Here is a 25424-nt window from a genome sequence, read left to right as displayed (position 1 = left end):
AGCAACTTTACTGTCGGACAATAATAGACCAGATAATCAAACGCGCATAAAATACGTGACCGTGTAACAAATTAAATTCAAGATAGTGAACAATATTTAATTGACCTGTTATATAAAAAAGTTAATCTAAGTTAGCACCCAAATAAATACCTAATTAAATAAACGTCTACAACCTACGCTCACTGAACCTCCCCGGGTCCCAAAAACCACGCTCTGCTACCAAATGTTTTCGCTGCGACAGAACTTACGATATATGCAGTTTTCTGCCGCAACTTGCGTAAGTGTAGTAGACAGGAACGGGTAACCAACTTATAACTATATAATTATATCAAGCAAACTTCTACGAATTAATATATATATAATACAGCAAAATATCAATAATAATTATGATGCGGGCGTCCCCACAGTAGTATAACAATATAACAAAATGGTATAATTAAAAACAATACAATATAATAACAACGATACCGAATAACTCAGCTACCGTAAAGATTTTGGACAACTTATAGAATCAAAGTAGATGAGTATATGATTTTACAATAATATAAAAATAATACCGGACCGACGGACACCACGTGACTTTCCTCCAAGATGGCTAGGACCGGCAAAACTGACACGTCCGTGGCGCCAAAAACTGTATGACCCGTGTGGCTTCTGAGTTCTGGACCTCAGCAACGGCAGCAGAAGATATGTGGCGGTCGGATACCCCACGAACGGGAGTTACCGTATAAGAAGTATCTACCGGGTTCCGACTCGCACACAACACACGGTTAAGGCGCACTTGTGGTGACCACAGTCACGTCGCGAACTCGACAGATGCGAGGTGCAAAGGCAAGTGCCAGTTGACCGCAAAGAAAAAAGCCGGTTCGCGCCGACAATGGCGACGAGTGCGATAAAAACGCACGGCGCGGGGGGCAGAGGGTGCGACAGCTGTTGTCTGTCGGGTAGGTATATATAGGTTATAACACTTGTTTTTAGGCGAAATTCTGCGACAAGCGCGCGAACATTGGCCAGGTTCGAACAAATGTCTTACTGCATTACTAAAAAAAAAAGGGTGAGTATGCTGGGTAAATTACCCTGTATATTATACTGAATATAAAACATGTATTAAATATGTATAGATGTAAGGTATATATATATATATTATATACAGTTCCATATCATCATGTATTCACTATTCAATGCACAATACATCCTGAGTCCTGACTACACCAATGTACCCAAAATGATTAATTCAACTATGAACTGGTGTTTTCAATTTATTTCTAACGTATTGTATTGTACTATTCATAGTTCGTACTTGTCGATGCCGATTATTGTTACACTTGTCTATTTTACACAATTCAAAATGTTTATTTCTTACACACTATATAATTTATTTTAACTATGTAAATTGTACCAATTCGTTTCAAATGTGACTTCATGATTTCGTATTTCATGAAATGCAATGAAATATTTTTTTCCATTTCATATCAAATGAAAATGATTTTACTAAATAACTGCAGTACTAGTATGACAGGTATGATATAATATTGTAGTACAATAATTGTACGTATGTGATGATACGATCTACACTAGCGCAAAATAGAGATCATTGTAATTATTTTGTTAAGATTTATTGGCGAAGGTGTGGCGGTTTATCTCCTATTCGGCGCTGCAGAAACATCAAACGCAGATTTCTCCGACAACGAAATCGGGTTGACGTCAATATGTTCTGTCGGACATCCAATATTAGCATACCGTAAGATAAAATAAAACTTCCCATAGCTTTTTCGTGCAGATCGTATCGATCATACTATTTATCGTTGTTCATTTCTATCTGCAAGTATGAAGGAATACGTACATACATTAAATTGTTATTGTTGTTATAATTATCGTATAGGTACCACCAAAACTGCAACTGACAGCGAAAGGTAGGAAAACAATAAAATTCATAGATATAAGTTCTATGTAAGGCAGAGACTAAAATATATTTTTTCTACCATACAATTTATATTAAACTATGCATTACCATTACCATAACACACCCTCCACCACCTACATAAAATGTATTTACGTTATACGCATACAATATAAATATTAATTATAGGTAATCAAAGTTTCTGTATGAATAATATGTTTAGTAAGTTATTAATCTATATATTATATATATATATTTGGCGATTTTGACATTTACTTATGTAAAATACATAATATTATATAGAAAATATATTTTAAAAAAATATGTTAAAATATATGATAATAATATATAAATCAATTAAAAATAAAATGAAGATAAAACTGTAGGTAACCTAACAATTAGGCCATTACATTCATTTCGGGTTACATAGTTAGCAAAATTTTAATCACTATATTATTCAAGAAAAAGTGAATTAAATTAGACAATTTGTTGTCAATATAGTGCATTATTATTGAGATTTTGGGCTGTTAAAAAAAATAAAGTACCTATAAAAGTTACAAAATAATATTTGATTTTTCACTGAATTGAAATGTTCAAACCCTATGTTATTAACGTATTTCTAGTACTACCTTATCTATACAATTTGTTTTAATTTGTTTAATTATTTTAAACATTATAAGCGACTAATGTTTTAAAAATGTTAAGTATTTTTAATAGTTTTAAAGTAGTCCATAGTAGAAGAATACAACTTTTATTAATTATTAATAAATAAGTAAATTTAATTGAATTAATTACTATTTAGTAAGTAGTAATGTAGTATATACAAATTTCAAATGGATATAAATCAACAAATCGCCTTATTCCTTAATACTATTTCAAATTGGTATATACAGTGTATTACTGTGGTAGACGCCCAATGTACATAATATATCTTAAACAGTCTGTAATTATAAGAGTATATTTTACGATTGTTATTAGCCGTATTTAAGCGATTTAAACCATAATTTAAAATATATTAATGGTAGGTACGTTTATTCACTAACATGGCAACATAGATACCTAATAACAAGGTGCTGTACATAATACCTATATAAAATATATTATATTATATTTATAACTACTAAGAATACTTTATTGTATAATAAATAAAATGCATATGCCATATTTTAAATATAATTGTATATTTTGGATTTATTTCTCTATATATATGTATATATATGGAAAGTTTATTATAAATTGTACACTGATAAACGTCTAGTACCTCAATCAAAACCGATTACTGTATACATCAAAAATATTTATTATAAAATTTACGACCATATACGACTACACAGGCATACTCGCGCGTATAAAATATACTCTATACTGCCATTTGTAGTTTTCAGTTACGACCTACATCAATTTCTGAAATACACACATGTATCATGTACACATATATAATATATAATTCTACTTTTACAGGATTGAAGATAAAAGTTTGAATTTTTGTTTTATGAGTATTTTTAATTACATTTTGAATTTTGACATAATAATTATTGTTGTTCACGGTGTTATCGGTATATTTGCATTGAATGCAAAAAAAAAAAATAAATATATATAGTATAGAACAATTATTCGAGTCTTAAACTTTTAATCAAATAATCAAATTTTAGTATTTTGCGTTATAAAATATATATCATTATTAATTTTTAAATCCAATAACATTATAAGAAACGTCTTTCATTGGAATGGAATAAAAAATAATAATAATTTACATGTGGTACCACATGCGTGCCAATCGGAACAATTGTACCAGCTATGAAGAAATGCATTGTCAAAACAAAATGTATAAATGAAAAAAGTTTTTTCTCCATTTGTTATTTAAAATTAATTACTTAGTATAAGGTAGTTTTGTAACTAGTAACTACAATATTACTTTTTTGAATTTAAACCGAAAATATTCTTATTTCTTATTTTTTTCCAAAAATTAATAATTGCTTTTAAATCAGAATCTAAAATAATTTATATACTTAACAATCACTGTTGGCATGTTTTAGAATGTTTTGTATTATTTAATATGAGTATATTTTTATGGGAATTATAAGTAGTTAGACGATTTATAAAATTATATTGGAAACTATTTATGATCGAAAATTCAATATACAATATACAAATTAAATAATATGATTAATATGTACATAAGAAATAATAATTCACAGGTTTATTTATTGAAAGCCTTTACTATTGAGTACTTAAAAATAATTATATTTTTTCAAATGATTAATGAAATTGTTTAATCTATATTGTATACATAATAAATGTATGATGAGCCTGTCATCATTAATGTCAAAGTATTGTTTAAATTAATATTGACAATATTGACAATTCCTTTAACACCGTGTAAATTTGATGGCAGATAATTACAAAATAAATACATTTATATATACATCAAGAAAGGCTAATTATTGATAGAACCCTAAATTAAGTATTTTTTGTAGATAATTAAATTATTATTATTTACTTCTAATAATTGTTATTAGTTTTTCTGAAAGTCTCAGTGTTACAGCTGGATGACTACTCTTCTCAATCTTTCATGTTCTGTATATTATTCTTTTTTTCTTCACTTATACGCTTACTCCAGTGATGGAATTAAGGAGGAGACCAGAGGAGCCTGGGTCCCCCATGGCTATATAATAATATATTTTAAAATACCATTATATTGATATAAATATTTTTATAAAAATAAGTGCTAATGTAAAAAAATATTACCTTCCCTCCCCCAAATAAAATCCTAGGTCCGTCACTGGCTTACTCTAACTGTTATTACAAATTGTATATTTTCTGATAAATGTTAAAAAAAAAAAATTCTAGATAACTTAATTAAAATGTAATACTTACATTATAAATTATAGTGTGTTAAATATAATATTATTTTAACGCTTGAAAGTGATTTAAATATTATTTTTAAACAAATCTCTCTAAACAATTATCTCGACATAAATACATATATTTAATATAATTCATTAAATTTTAAAATAGAGTCGTACAAACATTATAAAACTAGTAGGTAACACATCAGCAAAACAAGTTATTTAATTATATAAAGTTTTAGGTTTTATTAGTTATAAATTATAATATATTCAAATGAATCAAATTCAATGAACTTTAACGGCGTATTGAATTAGGCAAAATTATAACTCCAATGTAAATTTAGAATTAAAATCTAAATATTATGAAGTTGGTATCTGTAATAATATCGTTTATAATCAATAATAATGTATAATAATTTTTAATGTATTATTTTGGATAATTATTGCAATTGTATATATTGTGTATAATTACACGATTATTAAAATTGTGAAAGCGTGTTGTATAATTTACCACTAAAAAAGTTTATTTTTAAATAAAAAAATCGATAAAAAAAATTAATTATCTTTAATTTTATGTTTCTTTTTTCTAGACCGTAAATTCTAACCATCAATAAATAGTTTTTTTCTCCAGAAATCGAAATCAAAATTACACCAATTATATTCTACTATTTTATGATAATATTATAATGATCTAAACTTATAATATAACTTAATATATAATATTATGTATATTATGCAGTTTTTTTAAAAAATGTAATTAAAATTAAAAAAAAAAAACAACTGAAATTACTAACATAGGGTCGAGATTGAATATCGTTGGGACAGACGATAGAGTTATTCGGTTATAAATGTTGATCAACCAATAGGGATTATGTTTATAAAGTATGTTATCCTAATTGATAGATATAGTTCATTAGTCATCCAATAAAACTATACTGTTTTCATAATCGTTTTTCAAATCCGATGATTATCACTTCTTTTGAATTTATAATACATATAGTACACTTTAGTATTATCCAAAAGTTTTTTTAGTTTTTGTTTTAAAACATAATTATCATGTTAGACTACTTATGGATTTTTTTATCTATAGGACTTATTTAAATAATATTATTAATTCTTGTAAAAGCTATATTAGAGCTGTGCTTGTTGGTTGATAATTGATAATAAAGTATTTAATAATACTAATTAATTATTTATTTTACATTTAATTATGCGTGTAGTCTCTACTCACTGAATGATTTTTAACTTTATTTTGTTATTGAATACTTAGTTAAAACATAGTTTAATGGAAGGAATATATTTATAGGTACCTATATTTTTTTTATATTGTTCATTGCCTGTTTAATAGAATTTTATTATGATGCATACATTGAGTTGTTTTCAGGAATTCCTGCAACATAAAAAAATACATCAATTTCTAATTTTAATTAAATCTAGTTAGTTCGTAGTTTTTTAGTTTTTTTTTTTTTTTTAATAATAAGATGATATAAAATATGTAATATTGATGATCATTTATATTAAATACAATATATTAACGTTATAAGTTACAAGGAGAATGACTAAAGCAAATCTATTGCACGTGTGATGGAAATTGATCATTTGACCAATTTGCTGGAACATTTTCCAATGAATGTAATATTTATTAAAAAATTAAATGCAATTAAATTTAAAAATAAAATAGACTATACATTTGTTTAATCATTTAAGTAGGTAATAAACGTATAAAATACAACCAACTGACAAATGTATACCCATTACCTACCTATTGTGTCAAGTAAATAATTATATAACACATAGACACGGCATTAAAATAACATAATTTTATTTGCGTTTGATATGAGTACTTATATGAGTAGGTAGGTATAATGTATATACTATATAGTATATACGTCTATAATACGGGTACGAATGCACGATAGGTAGGTATATTGTATATAATATTATAATATTATTAGTTATTACTGTTTACAATTACGGTTGCAAATTTGCAACAGACCGTTAGATACCGCGATACACTATCGAGACTTATCGCTATCAATAATTTATTATCGTTGGATAAATCTACATCAAAATAAATCTTCTAATCGGATACTCATTTTATATTTTAACTTCATATTATATTCAAAGCACTGCACACTTTGCACACTTATTTCAGTACTTAACTATCAATAAAATATTTCTTAGAAAAGATCTGCAAACTGTATCATAATAATTTATTCAACTATTTTCAGAGTACGTGAGTTCACGTGAGAACGCAATAGTCTATATAATATGTATAGTCTGTAAATTCGAGTGTAGTATATATTGACTTACCTATCGTGTCGTGACTCGTTTTCATTTAACACGGTTTTTTTTTTGTGTGTATGTTTTTTTTTTTTACCTTACAACAATAACGACGATTGTTGGTAATCGCATGTGTTGAATGTGTGTTGGTAAATACTGTAATTCGTTAATCATTTACGTTGTTGACAATCGGTGGTACGTCTGTTTTTATTATTCTCTCTCTCTCACACACACACACACACACTCACACACATACTTTGTAAAATATTAATACTAGGTATTACAACGATATATAAATGGCTTATTTTGTGTATTTTTTTGCATAATCACTCATAAACGAATTTTCATATTGAAATGATAGTGATAGCTGTATAGTTGGTTTCCGAAACAAAATACAAGCACAATAATAAGGATATGACCTTTTAATTATCTATTCAATCGAGGACAGTTAGTAATACTAACTACTAGCGGGAGTACTTGGGGGATGCCATAGTTTTTCAACTTAATTTAATTTCGGCATCCTCGTCTAACTTTAGTTTCAAACATTTTGTTATAGATTTTTACTACCACTATTTGATTGATTAAAATTTTAATTTTTAATTATAATTTATAATACTTAGATTATTAAAAATACTTTACAGTGATATATAGTGCTGGATAATATTCACACATTTTTTTCCTGGAGTGAAAGGAAATAAGGTTAAAATTTAATTTGAAAATTAAAAACTAAAAATTGTCTTTAGTATATTTTATTTTATTTTCATTGTCACCTTATCAGCTTTCATACTAAAATGTGTAAGCTTTTATTAAAACTTATAGGTAAGTTGTTAGATAATTTAATATAAATATACGTAATTGACATAAAACTAATATAGTAATATTATAGTTTTAATGGCATAGGTCATAGGGCGTAGCCAAAGGGGTACTGGAGGGCTGTATCCCTCCCCAGAAATTACAAGAAAACTAAAAAATTATTTGTATCATCAATGAAATTTACTTCAAAAGTTATAAATATAGTATTTTATTGATTTTTAATTGTAAAAAAGAATAATTCTGGCTATGGCACTATATTGTTTGAATTTTAAGTGTCTACTTATGTAGGAACACGCGATAAGTAATTGAAAAAATGCTTCGATTTTAAATTTTGAAAATAGTATTTAAGAGAAGTCAAGATTAAAAATTCCAAATATTTTTAAAATAATTGGAAAAATTAACAAATGCAAATTTTCATATAGAACAAATTTTTGGTTTTTATGTGTTATTTAAAAACAAAACTACCGTAGACGGTAGGATTTTGTAATGTTCACCAAATATTATGTCAGAATTTTCTACTTCTTTTTCTTCTACTATTCTGCAACTTATCGGTTCATTGTGGATCATTTCTGCCTTTAAGTGGTCTCACCATCGACGCCGTCCGTCTTTATTGTAACTCTATTCAAATGTTACATTCTGGTCTAGCTCTTATTATTTTTTCTAGTTATTATACACGAAACCACCAGGTTCTAAGTCTTCCTGTGGTCTGTGGATCTTCTATTTTGTTTATTTTTCTCATTAGTTTTTTAATTAGTTGTCCGTTTATTCTCCATGTGTAACTGAACCATTCTAGTCATTTATTCCTGATAAACGCTATAATATTTGAACTGTCGTATAATTTCTGTAATTCATTATTTCTTCTCCTCTCATAGGTATTTGTTTATCGGTTGAAACGTAGCGCATAATATGTATGTTTTGTTGTATTTTTGTTTTAAATCTCATCAATTTTCTCTCATCGCCGTTTGTCATGGGCCCTGTTTCGTATGCATAATTAACTATCGGAATGTGTTCCGACAATTAATGATGTTTTTTTCATTTATATACTACATGCTCTAGCATTGGTTGTTTATTATTACAATCTAAATAGTAAACCTATAAAATGACAAAATAGCAAATTTGGACTAATTTAAATCACTTTATAATCAGTAAAACTCGGAGTGTTTTCTCCAGTGTTCAATGTTCATACTAGAAAAATAATAAATTATGGTTTAATATTTAATCGCAGTGTTATACTTACTAATTAAACTTTTGTTTCGTATAAAGGATTTGTTAAAAATGCATCAAACAAAATACTATCATCTTATATGTACAGTTCAATTTAATACCAATCGTAACGAACTATACTATGCAAGGCGTATTCATAAAATATCCAGCCAAAGTGTACGTAATATAAATGTTACGTAATTATACAGCTCGAGATACAGACTTTAAATTTTTAATGAATTACGAGTATATTGCGTAGTATTAATTATTATTTCCAATAATCACAATTACACCTTTGTAGTAAAACCAAAGTGAAACGTTTGGAGACCGATTGTAGCGACTATATAGGTCGTTAATTGCATGTGCACACGAACGTATATATTATCTATTATAGAGGTAACCCACCTTATAGAGTTAAAATATATTCAACTCATTGTAGTGCGATTACAGTGGTAAAACGGTTTTAAATTATACTATATACTGATAAAACGTTTAGATAGAATACGACGTATGAAAGCGGTCACATTGGCTAACCACCTCTAACCGGGTTCCAGAAATGTCTACCAAACCAATGTGATCGAAATTTCAAATAAAACGACGCATCAAACAATGGGAGTCACGTAAAAGCGAACACGAAACAGCACACGGTCATAGACCATAATATTATATAGTTGTAACTTTATAAAACACGAGTTATACCTATATCTAACCTACACACACACACACATACTTACGTACGATAACTACTGTAGTTATCGTGCATTATTATTCGTAATAATATACATTTTTTTTTTTTTTTGGAGGCGCGTAGGTACCAGTCCCCAACGACACGGTCACTACCGCAGTGCGGACTGCGGCGGCGGCGGCGTCGCGTCGTCGTCGTCACAATATAACGTGGTGAGCGGTCGTATTGTTAGGTATGGCGCACGAGTCGGTTTATTTACCACCATCGGGAACGCGCGCGCGTTATGATATACCGTGCGCGTCCGATGACTGAACGCAACGGTCGGTGTTCGCCGGCGGTGAAAATCGCCGACAGTTCTTCCGGCCGGTAAGTATAATAATATTATGTCCGTCGCTATATAATATGTATACCTAATAATATATTATAATATAATACACGCGTATCGCTACAATTAAAATAATATTATTATAGACTGCTGCTATTTATATTAATAAATCATGGGTGGTGCAGTCAAACGCGACAGCTTGGGGCGGATTTACAATTATTTAATTAGAAACTATGGAGAAAAAAAACGAGTATAAAGTTGCCTCCTTTACGCGTACCTTATATTATATATGCGATTTCATACGGAGTTACAAGAAAATCCTTGGTCTCAATTAGTTCTAAAAAAATATAACATTACGAGAATCAAACGTAGGTACCCCACGAGTCGAGTCCTTTATAGTTACTTTTTTTTCGCCCCAAGTCACACGTTTCAGTAGTGATGATGTTATTACATAAAATCCAATTTTCCACTGTTATAGTTCACTGCGAGGCAAATATTAACGTTTTCATAATGTAAAAATATGTTGCATGTATAATGTATTCCTAGGTCCTAGGTATTCACTAAAATAAAATGACTTTTATTTTGTTCAGGATTTTGTGGAGAAAATATTTGAATAATGATAACGTTAATAAAATCTGATTTTGCAGCTCCAATCGACCCGACCCGAGTTCACCTATGTTTGCAGTAGTAATTCTGATCTCTGTAAAAATTACCTCTCCCCCACCACCACTTTTTAATAATTTATTTAGATAGACTAATGCTTTGTTTGATAGACATTTTTTTGTAAATACTTTAACAAAATAAAGTATACATTAAAAAATATATTTTATTAAGTACAATGTTAAAACACTGAAGGCGACATTATGTTAGGTATAATAGATTAGAATCAGTTCTATGTGATAAAATTCCATACTCATTCTTGACTGTTATATTTCTGTTCGTGATTTTTTTTCCCCAATATTTCAACTAAGATACAAAGGGAAAGAGGCTGAAGATAAATACAATTTCAAAGACACCTTTTTTTCATTAATAACAGTACCTAAATATTGTGTACTAATACTAGTGTAAGTTTGTTAATCCATAGTATGTACCTACCAGTATTTTAAAGTCTATGGTTATCGGTTTATAAAACAATTAATATTTAATTTATATATTTGTATTTGTAGCCTATAAAAAGGTACATACATATTTTGTATTTTTGTGTATGTCCAAACTCCCTTTTTTCACTTCTAGATCCACCCATGAAAAATATAATTAAGTGGGTACATGGTAGGTATAGTCACTAAATTTAAATGTAAATGTTGTTTGCTAGAAAATTCTTTAGCAAACGGATTCGAAACATCAAGCGATAAAATCCTTCGCCCGTTCCGTTCTAAACCCGTGATTAATCGTTGAACACAAGCGCGCAGCGGTGTTGAATAAATTCTTACTTAATGATATTATTATTTATTTTCACTGTACGGTTGCTAATCGAATAACATTTTTTATTGATTGAAATATATGCACGAGTGCTTATTGCAGTATGTAGGTGGTTTTCGAATTAAATTTTTGTTTTTATGGGTTAGATACTTAAGCTAAATATGACCTATACCTAAATATTATGTATGTTCATAATATAGTATAATATATATACTTTAATATTATGTAATTTCCTGCAGATCTCCGACACATCAGTCTTGTAAAAAATACTTTAAAACTGTATTTAAATTCTAATGTACATCCATTCAGAGAGTATTTAAAATACATTTCAAATGCTTGACATGTATTTATAGATATACTGCTTAAAACAATTTTAAATACTTATTTAATTATACTAGCAGGTAAAAAGATGAATGTTATAACTAGTTATTAGTTATTATTAATTTAAAACTGTGATAGTACATTTAAAAAAAAATCACAAATTAATACTTTGTATTAACTAACTCATTTTATACTGAAAAATAAAATTAAAATAAATACAAATTGTTATATTTTAATTCTGAAATAAGTATATCTAATTAATAATATTAATTAAATAACAAATATTTGTTGAATTATAAAATAAAAAAATACTTAATAATTTGATTTTAATCATACATAAAATAATATAACGGTTATTAAAAACTAATCTGAAATGTGACAAATAATTCTTTTGAATTTTGTTTACATATAAGTATTTAATTTTCAAATTAAAAAGACGTCCAAGATATAATTTTTAAAAAGTATTGTAATGTACATTTACTCATGCATTCACAAAACTGCAACACACACATACACACACATTATATTATATTGTAATTTGTAATAATGCATTTGTTTGCCGTTTTCGCATCAGCAGTTTGAGTATTGTAGCATGTTATATACGTAAAAGTAATGTAAGTACTCGACGGGATGATCGATTTGTACTGTTCGCATTTTGCTACGAGTAATAGTCAATAGGTATCTTATAAGTATGTCCGACGTACACGATTTCGCAATGAAACATTGCTATTCGCTATAATTTGACTTCAATAGTTATAAATAATAATAATAATGTATGTATAAGTATAACTCTGTTATTTCTGCAAAAGTTTGAAAAAATAAATATTTAAAAATAACACGCGTAGAAGACCACCGTAGCTGAAACGTATGTATATATTATCACATTATACGGAACATTATATTATTCGTTTTCGGTTAAACACGCTCCTATAGGATAAATGTAAATCCATATAAGCCCCTAAAATATATATTTATTCGTACATAAGAATATTACGCTTTGCTTGTATATTATAATTGGAAAATTTTATTTTTCCATGTTACCCGCAGGGGGTGCTACTATATATTATATTGAGATGCCCTAAAATCGTGTAATGTATATTACCTACTACGATAATTATAACGTGTGTATATACACACCACGCGCGTGCACACACACTCACAAAATTATATTGGCTTACCTATTATTAAACTAATAAGGCAATTTACTCTATTATGAAATATAATACATACCGTTGTGCGTTCAATAATTGAAAGAAGTATTATTAGGTATTCATAATTAAGACAATTTTTTTTTTTTTTTTTTAGTTCTTGATTTTTAATTATTTCTAACAGATTTATAATACGATAAACTGTTTTTAAACTTTAAGAATCTCGACAAACCGCTTTGAACGATTTTAAATTATTGTTTATAATATTATGTTGTACCTACATTTTTCGATCGTCCTGAACTCGATTGAACTTAATTAGGTATATTGCAGGTAAGCTCGCGTTTATAATAATATATAGGTAGTCGATATATAAATAAATATATAACTATATATATTTGGCGCCCATAAATATCGCTATATATATATATATATATTATCCGTGCCAGCAGGTGCTATATATAGGACATATATAGGTGTATTCTAATTTCCAGTAGGTATGGCCGGTATTCGTTTAGTAATAAAGAAATATTGTAATATTATTACACGAACGTATAACACACGATTTAACCATTACTTATCGGTGCATAAGAAAACCTAAGGCACAGACCGAGTTTTTACTCGAGATCGGGTTACAATTTTTATTTTTCACACTTTTATATACACTATAGCCCCACGTTGTTTTACTCTGTTGGTAGGTAATACACACTTAAAGGTAGGTATACGATTAATGAATGTTCACATTTGAAGATAAAATGTTGGGCACAATTTTTACCAGGAAATTTATCAACATATAATATAGGTAATATTAATCACGCGATTTTCCTATAAATGAAGCTGTAGACATTATACACGCCTCTACGTAATTTAATTTATTTTCTACTCAAACACGCTTAGTTGACTAAAACTTGATAACCATTCTGTACACGTTTATTAATGTACGACTTTATTATATATTATTATATGGTATCTGCAAAACAACTATTTTACCGTTGCATTGTCGTGTTATGGTGTTCTTAAAATGATTATTAATTTCATTATTAACACATTATTATTAACCTGCAATGTAATGTAATGATCGAGGTTTAAGAACATTTACCTAGTTCAATAAATCATTTACCATTTAAAAAGAAAACACGCGACATGACTAATGATTATTATTCCATACAAGTATTTTCGTATTAGGTATACCTCGCATTTTATATCGAAAGTGTTGTGTTATAATAATAATATGTAAAGAAAATTACAATTTTCATATTAGTATTTTCTCAATATGTCAATATAACTATATAATATTATATGCTTATATTATATGTATAATATTCATTATTCATAAATAACATAGTGTATATGTACAAACTCAATTTAAGTCAAATACAATTTTATGAGGCGTGTAATGGTAATATCATGTTCAATAGTTACTGAAGAAAATTATGGGTTTTTAACATAAGAATTTTTAGTATTGAACGCGCGATAAATGTTCTTATATTGGTTTAACAATTATATTCATGTCTTATTTGTATAATAATAGTTTTTTATATACATGCTAAGAGAGATATACTAATATCTAATAAACTATACCTTTTAAAGTAGAAACATTGCTTCGATGTTAAATTTCGATGGCGGTTTGTGATTGAATATTGAATGTGTACTTGATACTTTTGAAATCCAAAAGAGAAAAATGTTCTCGTACTTAATAACTAAAAAAAATAAATAAATGGGAATTTTTGGAGAATTTAAATTGTTTTGCATTTTTTTAATCCAAAAACAAATAGTAGTTATTATTTTACATTTTTTTATCAAACATTGAGATTCTAGAGATAGTATAATTTTCAAAATAATGTGGCTCGTTTTGAGCTATCTTTAGACATTTTAAATTATTATAACATAAGTCTTAAAAATGACAAGCCATTTCCGCTCAGAACCGTTGGTCGTGTATAATGATTCAATTTTTAAATTCACATTTAACAAATGAACCATAATAATAATCTACTCAATCGAAAATAACAAGGAAACTTCAACACTTAATGTATAGCAGAGTAACTTTTCCAATTATTGTTTTTTTACTTGAAAATTACCTATACTCACAAAAGATTTTAACATCTTAATGATTAACAAAGTTTAAATAAAAATTAGAATATATAATTCAACCGATTTCAATAATTATATCACTTAAATTAAATTGCTTTAGACATTTTTTGTACACCTACAAAGAAAAAGAAAAATTTATTTTTAAATTCTTTCCTAATATAATATGGTTTTTACATAGTTTTAATTTTAAAATTATTATGAGCCAAATAATTGCACTATGGTAAAATGATTTATATTACAAAAGTCTGAAGTAGGTATACTCGAAAGTTTAAAGAGAATTGTATATCATTGAATTTCAAAATAACTATAATTGCATGGATTTCTAAGAGAAACCTTATAATTATTATTTTTTTAATTTACCTTAAAAAGTTTATTGTAATAAAGCATAACATTTGAATAAATTTATGACCTTGACTCCAAAAATATAGGTACCAATATCTATTATATTTTCGACTATGCATTATTAAAAATGAATAAATTAGAATTGTTATGCTCGTGCGTTAAATATCATTTTGCTCTAATTAGTTACAGATACTTTAGAACTGTCAAAAATAAATTATAATAGCTAATTTCATAACTCATGTATTATAGATATAAATTTTGATATTCTATTTAAAACCAATATTTTTAATACCTTTAAGTAATAAAATGGTAAATATATTTGTTATCTTTTATTCGTATACACTATATATATATTATATTTTTAGATCAAATTGAATTTAGTTTACATAATACTTACAAACCTATATAATACTTTATATCTAAAGGGTACTATGGAAATAAAAAATTAATATCTAGAAAAATAAAGTGAACGAATAATTAGTTCCCATTTTTGAAATGATAGTAATTTCCACCAAAAATATTGGCAGAATTTTTATCTACTTTAGTAGGTAGGTATTGTGAGCATTGTTAGATGGGATATTATATCTTCAGAATTTTATTACACTCAAATAATTTTAATTAATTTAAAAAAAAAATACTTAAGTTCGTAAAAATTGTATGTTATGAATTTTAAATGTATACTACATTATATTTTATTATAATTAATTTTAATTAATTTTCACTTATTTGATGTTTGAATTATTATTATTAATATTGACGTTGAATACGTTTACCTTATTGTTTATTACTTATACGGTATGATTCATTAAACCTATGATGTGTTTCAAAAAACACAAACATTTTTGAAAATATTTATTTTACATAATTCTTAGTCATTACAAAACAATATAATATTAAAAAATTCATTTTTTATAGTCTTAATTTTTAATTTTGTTTTTACCTTTACCTTAATTTTTTTTCAAAGTAAAATATTTTTTTGAAGTATTTTGATTGCTCCATAAAAATTAAATTTTGTGAGAGTACTTTATTAGTTAGATACAAGTATTTAAAGATAAGATGAACGGAGTAGTGGACCAACACTCCGAATCACTTATTTAAACTTTAAATACTTGTTTAAATCATTTCATAAGTTACTCGTCCTAAATTTAATGGTTTTTGAAATAATGAGTATTTCGTGTTAACGGTGAACATTTGATTAACTTTAGTTACATAAAAGTATTTTTCCTTTTAAAACAAATTTTCAGTGTCTACAATAGATGTCTATATTAGACATGTGTGTGATATAATGTAATATAAGCTAACATTCAAGCGAAAAACTCCCCTTAACCCCTTGACTTTGTTTAGTAAATTCCAAAAATTGTCTACTTTTCAAATTAATTTCTAGAATTTACACATCAATATTTTTTTTTATAAATTGTATTATTTAGTTTGTTTTTTTTAGAAATAGGTTTTTCCATATAATATTTTAAAATTCTAAAAACCTTCAATTTATAATTGATTTTAAAAATAACTACACATTTTTCAAATTGTTCAAAGTAAGGTATCCAACTTCACGAACATATTATTACCTATAATATCTTAACAGTAAATAGTAGTATTAATTTTCACTTTTCGTAGACTTGTATATTACATAGCAGCTGTACATATACACAAATAGATAATATTTTTATGGTCTATTTGAATAAGAAATAATATGTACACGTTTATACAAAATATTTAATTACAATTTACAGTTAACAATATTGTACATAAAACCGTCTGTAACTAAGCTACCATGACTTTTATATAGTATTACTTTTGAATATTCCATCTCATTACTTATTAGGCACCGTTATAACTTATAAAATATAATGAGTAACATAACAAAAATATCTATAGCACCCAAGCAAAAGATGAGCTAAGAACATTATGTGAATAAATATTGAGTGGTTTGTGTAAACTCTGGGGGATTGGGGACCATGATAGCCAATTACTTTAATTTACAATTTACGAATATTTTAATATTCAAATTATATTTAATTTTTGACTTTTTTATCATAACATTTAAAAATAATTACTAATTTTTGTTTGATAATTGTATACATCATGAAACTAATAAAATCTATCGGATCAATATGAATAGTGATTAAAATTAAATTAAATTAAAATTAAAATTAAATTATTACTTGCTACATGCTATAAGGTTTAATGTAGTATTAATTTTAAACATAAAAAAGTCGATAGGGTACTATTAAGCTCTTAAATTCAAGTGTTCCAATGTAAATAAATATTTTTTCAAGAATTTTAAATTCATTGTTATATAGTATGTATAATTGTCATAACTCATAAGCAATTAACTTTTAAATAATGCATAAAATATAATCATTATTTAGCATATAGGATACTCTGTAGTGTATATATGCATAACATTTTTAAAATCATTTAGCATGGACTTTTTTTTTCTATACCTAATATTACACATATGATATTGAAATTTGTGTAGTTTGATTTTAAAAATGTTAGTTTAATTTTTACCTTTATTATTGACAATGGTTTATTTTTTCTTCACCTTGCATTATTGTATTAATTATTAATTATTAAATATATAGTATTACCTATTTTTATAAAAACACTGTTTTGCCGCTCGCTTGAAAATAATGTTGAAAAAAACCGAAGGTAGATTACATTATGGTAATACTATCATTGATATACATACATCATATAATGTTTTTACATATTTTTCAATAGTTAGATAATTATTATTTACTGCCGTGTTACGTAGAACATACGGTTTATCCAATTATGTATGAAATGTAAAATTATATTATTTGCATACACAATATACCTACAACTGATTGTCATAGTTTATGGACATTATAATTACAAAATACACTTTTATATTATATATATAATATATAATATATATGAGCAGATTTTAAGGTATTATATATGTATATATATATTTATTAAAATTTATCGGAACTCTTACTTGAAAGACATTGTAAAAATCAACTGAATTTCATCACGAACAGTACTCGAAAAATCGAAAAATTTCAATGAATACATTTTTCATCTAGTAGTTTAACCAGAATTATAATTTTTCAATACGCCCATCTTTGGTACTAAGGTCTTAGGTACATTCACTAATCATTAAACGAAATCTCCAACACTATTTTTTACAGATCATAAAACATTATTTTTTTTTTATTGCGTCATCACTGGATAAAAAAATATTGCATATCATAAAAATAAAAAATCACATCATAAAATATTTACTAGCTAAAATTAAATTAATAAAGTTGCTCAACTTGCACCAATCGCGTACCCTGTAAAACCTTAATCTAACTTTATATAAGTTAAATGGCAAAGGTTATAATATATTTATGCACAAATTACAAATGCACCACTACACACAAACACACACAAATCATATAAGGTATTGTGTATAAAAAGTAATATGTTAATGTGTTTGTGACTTGTGTACACAGTCAAAAAATACTCGACCGATACAAACAAAACTTTCAAAAATGTGTTTTATAAAAATCCTGGAAAAGTTTAATGAATAGCCTGAAGTATATTTAAGGTACTCTGGGAAACATTTTTTTTATATATTTTTATAAATTACATACCACATAAGCAATTATATATTATAACAATAATAACTAGTGTTGTATTTTTAAATCGTTCATTTTCGTGGATGGAATACCAAAACCGATTAGCTCATAAAGCTATTGCCTATTATATCGAAAAATGCCAAGCATAATATCCAGTAGTGTGATGTACATATAAGCAGTTAAAAGTTTTAAACATTGTCTACATTTTCAATTGTAAAAAATTATTGATATATTTTTAAATTATCAAATTTAAATTTAATTTAAGGGAATATTGGAAGCTGTGGTTTTCTGTTTTTGTGTTTTATTTCTAACGTTATAATGAAAATGTTTAGAGAAATAAAAATCAAAAAAATGAGAATTTCAATATCAATTTTTGGACTTGTCGTAAATTCAAATCTGTTTTCAAAATTCTTATCGCTTCATGATAATATCAATCGGCACTTTTGAAATAAAACACGTCTATAATCCTATTTTGCAAATGTGTAAGACAAAAACAATAAATCACCGCTTTCAATCCCTTTAAGCCATGATTAAGTTCTAACAATGTAATATCATAACATTTTGTTGATGGTATTATATACAGTATTATTTTTTTGTTATTTTTTGGAAATCTAAAAATAACATCGTTATCGGGCGTTTCGGCTGTCAAAAAAATAACAAGCCGAGAATACTCGATAAAATGTCCCCCGAACCTCCAGTACACGAACGTTTGATCCAACCTATACATTTCCTATAAATATGAGAAATATGACTTGTGTGTAAACGATTTCAACTCTCTTTCTTATTTTGAAAATGAGACTATTACAGTTTATATAAATTGTAATTGGTATTTAATTATTTATATGGAATAGTATAAGTGGTGGTGGCAATAACATGTAAGCAATTTTCAAATACATAATTTTATTATATCTATTCCATTGCGTTGATCCATCACTAGGACTGTCATCGGCCACCGCCACTCATTTACTTCCAAGTTCGAACTATTTAAAAATATTAAGTATAAATACAATAGTTCATAAATGTTTATTAATAGTTACCTGATACTTCTAGGTAATCCAGTGGTTCAGATTCGGCTATCATTGCATAGTTCGTTTCGTGAAATAGACAAAAACTATAATCCATATCATGTAAAGTTTTATTATTTAATTATTTACGAAATGGATACTTTTAATTAGCTGAATAGATCATATAAAGGTTCTATCTGATAACTTAATTTAAAGTATTAAAATAATTTTATTGTTTTTGTGTTTTATTGCGATTATTACCTCGTCCATTTTTACTGTAGATTTTATTTTATTTTTTATGGGTTACAACTAAAATTTTATCACTTTGTTATTTTATCAGCTCATCTTACAGACTGTAAGCAAAATCGATAATCGTTCGATTAAAATATTTATTTTTTTATGTTTGAATATTTTTCCTGTTAATAAAAACTGGTCAATTTAAAACCGACGGGCGCTGGTGTTCATCCACGGAATAAACTATCTACGTTTACATAGTTCAAATTATGATATTATTATGAAATAGTTCAAATTTCCATATTTTTGTACGATCTACGCCTGTTACGTGCAATATTGTTAACTTCTTCTCGCAGTAATATTGTTATACTTGAACTCTACATTACCTACTAATTACTATTAGATACAGTCGTACAGAAAAAAGTATATCGACCGTAATAAATGTGGATACGGTAAATTAAAATGTTTGTATTAAGCATGTAAGAATATCACGAGACTCGGCTACAACACCAAACTATATCGATATTATTACTGTATAGATTACGTAAAATAATGAAGTTTTGAACCGCATTATATTGATGGTTGTTGGTCGCCGTGGATAATATTCTACATAATAATATAATAATAGGTACACACATGTGACATTATTCGGCTACGGATATGTCTATGCATACAAAATATGCTTTGATTATTCTCAATTCTCATCGTAATAGTATGTTGTTAATAAACTATTATCAAAATAATAATGTACGTCACAACCGTATCGCTTCCATTTCGTTATTATTCCTCGACCACTGCCAATACCTATAGACGTTATAATTTTATTTTATAATATTATCTTATAATACATGATATCGGCATGCATAACATATAATATTGTATTAAGTTTTAGTCGAAAAAAATCAATAAAAAACTGAAAATAAATTAAGCACCTATAAATTATATTGTCGACACTTCGATATTAGGTGTTCAGAAAAATTATATATGAAGAGCAAAGCTCTTGCATAAAATCTGGAGCGTATCATCATCTTAATTCTTATGTTACACGGTATACACTACAGACATGATATTCGACCGAAAATTACCAGCTGAACGTGAACGGCATAAAAAATAATGTTTCATATTATTTTGGTTCAAAACAATAGCACATTTAAAAACTATAAATTGGATTTATAATAGCTGCATAGTTAAATATTATGTATAATATACTATACACAGAAATAAATTATTGTACGTATCATTAGCCCTTTATAGATATTAATACAGTATGCAGATTGTAGGTATGCATTGTAGATTTTTTAACAAACCAAAACACCCAAATAATTAATATACGAGCCGTCGAGGCATATCCAGAAAGTAAGAAAACTCAATTTTTGTATTTTTTTAAAAAAATATATACAGGACATTGTAGGTATACATATTACTTATTTTTTCACATAGTCACCTCCCCGTTCTATACATTTTGTAAGTCGTGGTACAAGCTTTTTGATGCCTTCTTCATAGAACTCTCCCATCATCTCCTTCGTCCACTTTATGACCTCTTATTTTACCTCCTCATCGGTTTGAAGTTTTTTCCACCCGTGTAAGTCTTTAGGAAGGTGAAAAAATGAAATTATTATGTTAATAAAAATATTTAAAAATTCTTAATACTATACTAAATAGTAAATATAGACATGGATGGTTTAAAACATTTATATTTTTCAGAAAATTAAGCCCGAAATCCATAATACCGATTTCTGCTAAAAGCGTTTAACGCATTAATGAATATTATAGAGTATAGACAATAGGTAAAGAAAACAAAATAAAATATTTATTTTTCAGACCCACCGCTGTTGTCGTCGTGACACAATCGGAATTGAGTTTATTCGTTTTTATTATAATATATTTTATAGTGTCTGCACAAACTAACACGATATAGGTAGGTAGATATAGTATAGTATAATCGCGTCACGTCCATAACTAAACGACAAAATTACATCAATCGAATTTATTTGTTGATCGACCATTAACGGCATTACACGTAATGCGGTTGACACCAGTTTATTGTGTTGGGTTTACAACTATTATAGTTATGAAATGTGTGCATGTGGATAGTTCTCAGTGGCGTTTTGCAGTTTAGATTGGGCTATAATAATAAAAGTAACGACTGCTCCTGGCATCAAATTTGTTTTCATATAAAACTCTTAATAGAGTTGTAGTTTAGAGTATATCCATTTAAAATTTAAAAAAAAAAATGGAATTATATACACCTATACATAACGCGATAATACGTATTAAAATTATAGCATTTAATTTTTATTATACGATCGAGGCGTTCGATTATTTCACGCTATGTACAAAACTCGTTTACAAAAATGTATTTTCTCGACAAGAGAGAAAAAAATGTTCATTTATATTAATAAGTACACTATAATATAAAAAACGGTTAACATTTTAATCTATACTCACGTGCGTTTGACGAACATTAACCTTCAAAAAACGTTCGATAAAGTCGCATGTATTATAATACTAAATATTATAATGAAGTACTAATTATAAATTAAAAAAAGAGAAAAAAATTTAATATTATATTGTTTGTCGCACACAGGTGTAATGAAGCGCGGCGTATGTCCGAAGGTGGTCTCGTCATGTCTTCATGCGCGGCTGCCAACTTCAACAACAACAACACCACAAACGCAAACAACAACAACAACAACGGCGGCGGCGTCGGCAGGACGTCCTCCGTCCTGCCCAGGCGCAAGTTCAGCTTCCCGGCGGTGCTTCAGTCGCACGGTCTGCATTCCGAACTGGGCGGCGGCGGCGGCGGCGGCGGCGTCGACTTTGGCGGCGGACCGTCGCTCACCGTGGCCACGGCCCGCCGGCGGTTCAGCAACGTCAGCGACGTCGTGTCCCGGAAACTGTCGCACACCATCGGCTGGCGGACGGCCGTGCCGACGGAACAGATCGCGCGACAGGGCAAGGCGCTGTGCGTGCAGTACGTCCGGTGGAAGCTGAAGCGGGCCGGCGCGTACACGAAAAAGTGCGCCGGAGCGTTGCGCGCGGCCACCGCGGCCGCAAACCCGGCGGCTCCGGTGGACGGTAACGGCGGCGGCGGCGGCGGCGGCGGCTCTAGTGGCGGCTACTTCATACCGCCGCTACAGGCGCTGGCGGCCGGCGCCGACCACGGTGACAACGTACGCCACGAAGTGTTTCCGGCCGTGCTCCGGGTCGGACTCCAGTTGGAGCGGCTCGACCCCAAACTGTACGCGGCCGGAACCGTGGCCGCCGAGACCGCGGCCGCCTGCGCCGGTGCGTCCGCGGCCGCGGGCAACCCGTCCGCCGCGGCGCCGCCGTCCGCCGACTCGGCCGCTTCGGCTCAGCAGCGGCTGTTCCAGCGGCACCGCGGGCCGCCGCCGTACAGGAGAAACGCGGCCGCCGCTTCCGTCGTCCTGGTGTCCGTGTCCCGGGAGCTGTTCCGGGCCGGCGCCCAGGTCACGTGGGCCAAAGTCGTGTCGCTCGTGTGCGTGGCCGCCGGGTTGGCGGTCGACTGCGCGCGCCGCGGCCGCGCCGATCAGCTGCCCGACCTGATCGAGGCCGTCGGCGAAGTGATCGAGGACGATCTGGCCGCTTGGATACACTACAACGGCGGATGGGTTAGTATGCTTAAAATGCTGTCCATATAAGTCTATCGAGTAAAAGGACCGTTTTCGTGCGATGATAGTATATATTAGTTATAGTGATTATGCACCTCTAAGAATGTTTTCACAATTATTCCTCAAAGATAATTGTACTGTAGTTATGACCTTTTTGAAACTCTACATTTTAATAGGTCAATTCACTCTAATATCAAAACTATTACAGCATACTTTTGAAACTAGTAACGAAAATTTGATACATAGTACGTGTGTAAGACGGAGACAACACATGCGAGTACGACGTCATCGTATGATTTTTTTTTATTGATTGAATTATTTCCTAAAACGGAATTTTAACATTTATGACGTTCAAGGTTACTTTTTTCGAAATGCCAAAATGCATATGGATTGAGGTCTATGCAGAACTAGCTCGAGTCTAAATAAAAACGTTATTAATTTATTATACTCTCTAAATACCTACGTGTACGTGTACGATGTTGTAGGACCTGCAACGCATGTTTAGGTAAAAGTATTACACTGTTGTTACTATTACACATGTTTTTTAAAAAATAGGACATAAGTACCAGATACTTAAATCGTGGCTTAACCATTAAAATATACATACTCTAGTTTTGTTTTCCGTAATTTACATAATATTGTTTAAAAGGTTTGACTTTGCAGTATAACAAAAAAAAATAAATATTTTACGTAATTCATTGCAAATTGTTTTCATACATTAAATATAGTCATCGAGTCATCATTTAATTATACTAAAAAATATAAAATATATTATATATTATATATATTAATATTCTATTCACCAGGTTTAAACAGCACATATTTTTATTTTTTATGAATATTAACGTTTTGCATCAAAATTGTTATTAAGCTCCATCAAAACTATTCCAGATAAGTTCTTTTTTTTAAATATATTATATTTATTATATTAATATAGTAGGAAACGAATAAAAAAATGCAGTCATTTTCTCGTAGCGTGAATTCCTAGTTTGCACAAATGTAGCAATAATTGATTTACTTAGGTACTTACTACAAGTATCATAAATTACCTATGTATATTTTGTAACCTAATGTAATTACTAATTAATAACCTATTATGATTTAGTATATATCGTACATACTTTATAACGTGAATTCGTTTTTAATTATACACACAATTACTCACGGATAATATTCACATTAAATTATGATAACAATAAATAACGCAATAAATTTAAAATAATAATATTTCAAACAAAATCGTAAATTATAATACTTTTTAATATCTTACTATATAGTTTGTCAAAATTAAAAGAAAACTTTCCAACTTTCTAAGATGAAATACATTTTTGAATATACAATTATATAAGTATTCAGGTACCTAATCGTTAAATATTATTTATAACATATTAATTAATATATAAAGAGGTTTTGCAAGAAATTAATATTTTGGTCATAATTTATTAGATAACCCCATATAACCTACTGAAAAAAAATCACACAAACCAATTATAATTTACCACAATACCACACTATTTACGGCTATGAGTTAAGCCTTATACATCGGCCATCATAAAATTATATTTTAACACAATCGTCTTTTTTC

At 28.5% G+C, this 25424-nt stretch overlaps 1 protein-coding gene across 4 annotated transcripts in view; it reads left to right on the top strand.

The window, feature by feature from the left end:
• The window catches only part of LOC114131810 (uncharacterized), a 53493-nt gene that overhangs the window by 25093 nt on the left and 2976 nt on the right, over window positions 1–25424 (top strand). For 3 of the 4 annotated variants that reach the window (XM_050206205.1, XM_050206203.1, XM_050206202.1), the window contains one exon: window positions 22795–23839. In XM_050206205.1, coding sequence (XP_050062162.1) covers window positions 22814–23839 — 1026 coding nt within the window. In that variant the 5' untranslated portion in view covers window positions 22795–22813. Of the gene's footprint in view, window positions 1–9881; window positions 10100–22794; window positions 23840–25424 lie in introns of those variants that run through there. The other variant, XM_050206204.1, reaches the window with a different exon arrangement.

This window comes from Aphis gossypii, chromosome X (genome assembly GCF_020184175.1).
Source record: "Aphis gossypii isolate Hap1 chromosome X, ASM2018417v2, whole genome shotgun sequence".
NCBI lineage: Eukaryota > Metazoa > Arthropoda > Insecta > Hemiptera > Aphididae > Aphis > Aphis gossypii.
The sequence above is the reverse complement of the archived record's forward strand: the minus strand, read 5'-3'. Positions and strand labels throughout refer to the sequence as shown.